This window comes from Populus alba, chromosome 7 (assembly GCF_005239225.2).
Source record: "Populus alba chromosome 7, ASM523922v2, whole genome shotgun sequence".
Classification (NCBI taxonomy): Eukaryota; Viridiplantae; Streptophyta; class Magnoliopsida; order Malpighiales; family Salicaceae; genus Populus; species Populus alba.
This window is the reverse complement of record NC_133290.1, coordinates 6726067-6733489: the sequence shown is the minus strand read 5'-3', so window position 1 is coordinate 6733489 and position 7423 is coordinate 6726067. Positions and strand designations below refer to the sequence as shown.

At 34.2% G+C, this 7423-nt stretch overlaps 1 protein-coding gene across 1 annotated transcript; it reads right to left on the bottom strand.

The window, feature by feature from the left end:
• Positions 1-257: 257 nt before the first annotated feature.
• LOC118047791 (phosphatidylinositol 3,4,5-trisphosphate 3-phosphatase and protein-tyrosine-phosphatase PTEN2A-like) lies at positions 258-6124 on the bottom strand. Its single transcript, XM_073410304.1, is given in 13 exon segments — positions 258-1008; positions 1130-1199; positions 1433-1563; positions 1677-1723; positions 2138-2214; positions 2291-2355; positions 2465-2551; positions 2670-2846; positions 3624-3689; positions 4552-4608; positions 4696-4797; positions 5284-5643; positions 5894-6124. Coding segments are annotated over 12 exon segments (1746 nt in total). The 5' UTR covers positions 5626-5643; positions 5894-6124; the 3' UTR covers positions 258-483.
• Between the last annotated feature and the right edge of the window lie 1299 nt (positions 6125-7423).

Genomic DNA, 7423 nt, shown 5'->3' with positions numbered 1-7423 from the left:
GCCAAAAAGTTTTATCCTAAAGGAGGAAACCTACGCCAGTAAAAACTGGAATCACTCTGAATTTTCCTGTCCCACGATAATGGAAATTACTCTCTTTAATTTCCTGTTTGGCAATCCCTGTGACTAGTATTTGTATATATTAACTGGTCTGGTCATGCATTTATTTGGAAAAAACATGAAGAAACTTCCTTTTCATTAATCAATAGATTAACTTCAAGACTTGAATATGTATTGGCCAATTCATGACGCATTCGTCAAGCAGTGTCAAAAGCCTTCATCAACATAATTGAGTAATGGAAACAGAAGTCAAAAGGAGAGATTTGAGGCAATATGCTGTTGCTGCAAGGAAAATGGTACAAACTTTCAGGGTTAATGACATAACAAATTAAGGGAACGAAAACAATGAATTCAATATACTTATCTAACTTGCGAATTTGCAGATCCTCACAAGTTACTCACATGAGAGGTAAACCTTACAATGCGTCACTCACTTTCATAGTCTTCATCTCCGAAAGTGAAAACAGATGCATCAGCAGCAATTGCTTTGATGTCACTGGCTCCTCCAGAGTCCAGGTGACGGATCTCGATGCCAGGGGCAGGGTTCCCAGCCCCGCCGGCAGTTGGTTCCTTAGAAGCATTTATCTGTGAAGGTTCATGACTTCTGAGTGACAGTTGCTCAGCTCCTTGTGTTAAGTTCCTCATTTCTTCTGTTGTGGTGTTAGATGCATGATCGGGATGAGCAAGTCCAGTTCCAGAAGCAGCTTGAGCTTGCCTGCTCTTTGAAACCCCAGTTTCCTCTCCCTCACTGTCTGAGAATACATCGTCATTCTCAGCTATGTCACTTCTGTTGGAATGGCCTGCAACTCCACCATCTGTGGCTGCAACATGACCTGAGCTAGTAACATCAGATCCATTGCAGGCCGAATCAACTTTAGACCTTGCAGGTAAAGTTCCATCATGGTCTATCATCACAACTTCAACCTGGAAACCTGGAGAAGGCAGTTTTCTCTGCAAACAAGAGCCAGAAAACCATCAAAAGCAAGTCTAAGAATTAGAGTAAGCGATCTATCTCTTGTTGCATGATGTAACAACTAAATAAGTAAACCAGAAAGATTGAATTATTAAATACCTTGTCAAAATCATCAAGATCAGAGCCATTTAAAATTTTTCTATTCTCTGTCATTGTAGTATTTAACCAACTGCATTATGAAAAAAAAAAAAAAGAATTAATCCTCAAGAATTGGAGTTATGAATAACAAAGCTATAAGGAAGCAAATGGGACCTGTAAGCATTAATGACAAGAAAAAATTTATCAACTTTGGCTTATCAATTGATTAGAGTGCATTGGATAGAGGAAAATTCTTTCAGCTTATTTCTTCACAAATGTCAAGTTGCAAACAGACACATGTTTAATGTGTGGATGTTCACAAACCAGTAGAAATCTCCTTGGCGATCATGGAAATGGATCTTAAAGTCCCCGGCCAGCTCTGTTAGACCTAGCTCCATTGGTAGAGCAAAAACTACCATCTTTTTCTTAGGTGCACGGATCCAGAAATCTTCTGGCTGCGGAAGTATGTTTGAGAAAACTTGATGAGAAATTTAAAATTAGTTTGGACAAAGTAACAAATAACACCAACTATTGAGACCATAGCCAAATAAATTCAATAAATACCTACCATTAAATCCTTGGTTTTTGGATGCTTTCTGGTTGAGAACAGAACCCCTGTGAGAAATAAGGAAAAACATCTCTGGTTATGCTATCATCCAAACACGAGTAACCAAGAGACAAAAAAGAGTATCATGTAATAATAAAACCTTCCTCGCATAAAACAAGTCTTCTATTGCAAATTTTAGTGAAAATAAACAGAAGCAGTAAAATCAGTGTTAGCACTAAAATGGGTTTTGCTTGTAAGATTAGTAAACATTTTTATACACAAAGCCAAATCACATATGTAGGCAGGTCAGAATGTGTCAGGGACATTATGGGGCAAACACAATACAAGTACAATAAAAATAATTGACAAATGAACGACTCTATGAGTAGGACTTATTATCATGCATATTTGTGTGAACATTGAGACATCTCCAATACAGATCAACTGGTGGAAAGAAGAATTTGCTGCAGGAAAAAGCATACCACTGTTGTTAGAGATAGTAATAGAGGGCCTTATCCAATACGGACATTGGTGAAGCCGGAATCCCCTAAGCATGCACCTGTCAATGACAACTTGATTAACCAAGTAAAGCTAACTTTTAAAAGTGTGTTAAAGAAGAGGGCCCACAGTTACACCTTCGTTCGGGCTGATTTTCTCCATTGAAATATGTTAAGATCCGCTCGAAGTATTTGACATACCTCTGGTTACAGCAGAAATTAATTACTTTCGTGGAATGCAAATAAAAGCAACCCCATCAAAGTTTCAAAAAACACTCCTTAATAAGCATTACAAAAATGAAATTGACTAACAATTTGACTTGGAAGAACTAGAGCCTTCCCATCCACACATCTTTTCTGGTTGAAGTAATCAATGGCCTCCTCAGCAGTTGGGAAGAACTGCACAGAGTAGGAAAATGAAATAAGACTATGATTGAAAGAAAAGAAACCTACAGAACCAAGGAAACAACTGAGTTTCACTAAGCAGAGAGATTCTTAATGAAATACCAAAAGGCACCTTAAGGAAAAGGAGAAGGCTACATATCATTAAACCAGTCCTGCCCATTCCAGCTTTACAATGAACAACCACCACATTTTGAATGTCTTCTTTCAACCAGGAGTATGCACTTTGACAAAATGATGTTATTAGTTGAAGAGGAGGGCAATTATGGTCATCAAATGGGAAGCACGCTACCTGGAAAAGATCTGGAAGAAATACTTAGAAAAATCCCAAAAACAAATATTGAAAAAAAAATTAATGAATTGTTAAACTGGTCCATCCCACCCTCAACCCCTATTATTCAAATTCAAACAGCCATGGAAGACGGCAGAATAGTATATCACCTAAAAGGTTTTAACACTGTTCCATTTTGGGAGCAATAGATTTCTATTATACCTAAACATAAAAAATCAATATTAATACTTTGGAAAGATATTGTCATTGACAGGTCACAGTTTATACTAGCCATGATATTCCTATCTCTCAAATATGTTTACAATATCATGGCATGCACAAAATATATACAATACAATTTCTTCATAGCAGAAACAAACATGATGTCAATTATTTCTTATCACGTGACTTGAATAGCTAGGAAACCCTTAAAAACTCACCAACAAGAGAATTTTAAGAAAAAAAATGATAATAATAATCAAGAGCATCAGGACAATGGTAACGTGTTGCTGGAAGAAATTATGCTGGCAGTGTTTTTAATAAATGGATTTTGTTTTTCATCTACAAATGAAGATTAAAAAAAGTCCTCCAGTCTGTATAACAAGTAACCAAAAATCAGTATTGGGATCAATACAAAACCAGGAAAGACTTTTGGGAGCCATTGATACCAGGAACAAACAAATTAGACTGGCCAGTGGAGAGTTTTAATCTTTTTCAGATCCATTGTAATGTCAGGCTTTGATGTTGATATCCAAGACAATCAGAATACATAAATACAAATGAAGAGGAAAACCACACCTTTCCTCCAAATCATGATGCATCATACAATCTCTCTGAACAAAGATTGTATACCTTGTACTTTCCCTGATCAGAAATCATGATGATATCAGCAAAATGGGACTCCAAAACATAAAGCCCGGCTTAATGCAAAGCAGAATCTTTACAGGTGAATCCATGAACCATAATAGGCATACAAAAACAATGGATGTAATATATCCTGAAAATAATACAGCAGACTAAGAGTATTGGTTGGTATAAAACAAAGTGATTTTAAAGAGAATGCAGGTTGTTCAGGATCAGAACTGTAACAAACAGCACCTAAAGCCATTACTCTAGAGGTTTGATAGCAGGAATAAAATTTCCGTAATAAAAGTAAAGTATTTCAATACCTAGCTAAAAACGTTTTACAATGCTTTTGGATAAAAAACTCTGTTCTTAGTCGATGACCAGAATGATTCAAGGTACTGTCTAATCAATAAAGCCATATCACGTGTAAGATATTAAGTATTCCACTTGAAGTACTTCAACTTAATGATCAGAGACCTGGACTATTCAAGCATGGTTTAAGTATGCTTGACCTCCTAAAGTATATTTTTCAGTGTTCAATCTATTACATGCAAATATTGAAAATACCCCAGTTCCATCTGAATCATTAACAACATTCTCAATCTAGTTTTTATCCATCCTGTGCATGTTACATAGAGATTGTGTTCTTTCCTCAAGATTATAATAAAATTCTTGCACATTGTTTATGATAGATCCATAATCACACCATCTTTAAGGTACATCCAGATTCAAAGTTCCTAACTTTACAGTTTAAACTAATCAATCAGAAATTTTGAACCTTTTTATATAAATAGATGACAGTTTTTTCTTCTACCTCATAAATTGTTACCACATTCTCTTACTGTCACGCATCTAGTCAGAAATTAAAACAACGTCATACCTTATGATGGGTCTCAAAAAACTTTATCACTTCTTCCATGTGATTTCGATAGAATCCCTGTATCGATTTTCAGTTCATAATTGTTTAGAAGATAAATTAAACTTCACAATGAAATTGTGAATGCGTACTGGAAAATGTTTTCACCTCAAAGAATCCAAAAAGTCCAGAGCTTATATCACCAGCAGGAAAACCCATAGCAATTATGTTCTCAGTGACATAAGCCATATCCAAATCGAATCCTCCCTCCTGTATATATGTGATGATGCAATCAACATTAATTTTGGTGAAAACGTAGATATTCATGTCAAAAGTAAAACATGAAGAATACTTGCTAGGCTGTTTCATGCAAGAGAAGGCAAGGGAATCAATAACCTGACCTGTGAGAAAAAATTTAGAAGCAATAACTATCCAGAAAATAAATACATGAAAAAAAAAATGTAGGATTTTGATCGATCAATCTTCAGGTACAAGACAATAAATGTACAATAAAGAATCAAGTCCACCAACAGAGCAAGTTTGATTTGCTTATATTATGACCGTTTAAATATTTACTCATCGGTAAATGATTTGGCTTTGTAAGCTAACTAATTTGAATACATTTTCATTGATGCCAGCACTTTTAAGACAAAACAAAGTGGTGAGAAAATTTTAAATTGCCATGAAATCCATTATTCAGCTATAACTCAAACAGAAATTAACGTGTCAGTAACAGCAGCAACATGGGTGAGCTACCTGGTATCTCCGTTTATTTTGAGAAACAACATGGCGCGCCTTGACCTGCATGGCCTTCACAGCATTTCGAGACGAATCAACCAAACCTTTAGTGAATGATTCAAAAACACCACTTTGCGTAGATGTTGCGTTGCCTTGACTACTCTCCCCGGTATTAGGAAGCAGCGATCCAAAGCCACTGGTAAAACGAGAAAATGCAGAAATTCCAAAACCTTCAGTCTCCGAATTCGAACTCGAACCATGATTTCGGGTGGCCGCAGCCATAGAATGTTGTTCAAGATTACGAGAGTCTTTGTTAGAAGATTCAACAACAGGAGGTTGAGTAGATGGGTCAGGATCCATAGTGTCGTCACCTATAAACTGCGAAAGAAGGCCGAGAATGAACGAAAGGAAGCCATTCAGTTTCAAAGCTATGATAAATCTGAAGAAGACCAAAAAGAAAAACAACCCTTCTCACTAGCATTTCATAATCAAAACTAAAGAAAGAAATGTAAAAGATCAATCAATTATGGATATGGGGCGGCTTCATTTTGATAGAGGAAACACAATGAGATCTGATGACTGACTAGCATTTTAGCAAAATCAAACAAGATTCTCTCACATTACTCACCAGATTTTATAAAAGTATTGGCTTCTCCTCTCTTGTCTCTTCTCTTCTTGCCTGTTCACATTAAATCACATCTCTCTCACACGCACATCATAATCGAAGACGTGACGTATTGTTTTGCCGGGTGGCTATCAGGTATCAAACAGACGCCATTGTATCCCTTGGGTTCTGGTTCGGAGGCAAACAGAGTTGGACTCCTTCAATTTGGATCGGGTGCATTTTTGGAAATCAACCAAATGCTCATATTTAAACCTTGTTTTTTTTTTTTTTTTTTTACTCATGTTTGGTATTTAAACACCTACAATTAACCTTCAATAATTACTATTTAATTTTATTATCCATAACTATAATCTATTCAGTCTTTCTGCTAAATAAATTTATATATTTACTTTTATACTATATAAAACAAAATGAGTTTGTTGTAACTTGGTTTTCACCCCTGTTTCAATTACTTCTTTTATTATTTTGTTTTTAAAAAATGCAAAATTATAAAAATTTCCAATGAAAATGCATTAGACTATTTTTTATTTTAATATTTTTCTTATCATTTTAATAAGTTTTCATTGTATCTTGATATTAACCTTTGATTCGATTCACTTTTTTATTATTTTGGTTTTAAGATAAAAAAAATACAAAAATATAAGAATTTTTTAGAAAATTGCGTTCTTGACACAATTCAACTAATTCTCAACCATTTTATGATTGTAACATTTTTGTTTATCATTTTCTTGTTAACAAGTTTTCAAATGTTGAGATATTAAAAAAAAAAAAAAAAAGAGGATTTTGATAAAAAAAAAAACAAATAATATTTTTCTTTTTAATGTCTATAACACAATTAAAATGAGGTGATTAATCATGAGCCATGACTTTTATGGACCAAGTATAATCAAAGATTATATTAGTTAAATAAAAGGGTGTTCATAATGCTAGCAATTTGGTTGAATCCAACATATACCATCAATTGAGCTTAATATAGTGATTAAGCCATGATCATTTAGAGGATAAATGATATATATTATCGGCAAAGTACACCCACCTTGATTAAAAAGATAACTATATCCTTGTAGCCATGGATCACTTCACTAAATATATTAAAGCTATCACTTATCAATTGATCAATTAAAAAACAATTATCAAATTTATCAAAGAACAAATCATCCACAAGTTTGGGACTCCTAGAAGCTATTACTACTAACTAAAAATCAATATTTACTAGGGAAGATACGAAGCAATTTACATAGGAGTATAGATTCAAAATAGTTTATTCTACTCCATATTATATCCAAATCAATAGGTAAACATAATCAACCAACAAAACTCGAATCCTTAACATTCAAAAATTAGTTTAAAACAATCTTAAAGCTTAGCATGATCTATAGGAATATAGGATTTAATAAAAGAATATTTTAGAAACCTTAACATTTATCCTAACATATGACTACAATGTCATGTTGGCTGTGTGTTGTTCTAGAATTAAGTCAACACAAACACTTAAAAGGGGGTGAATTAAGTATGCAAAGTAAAACTATAAAT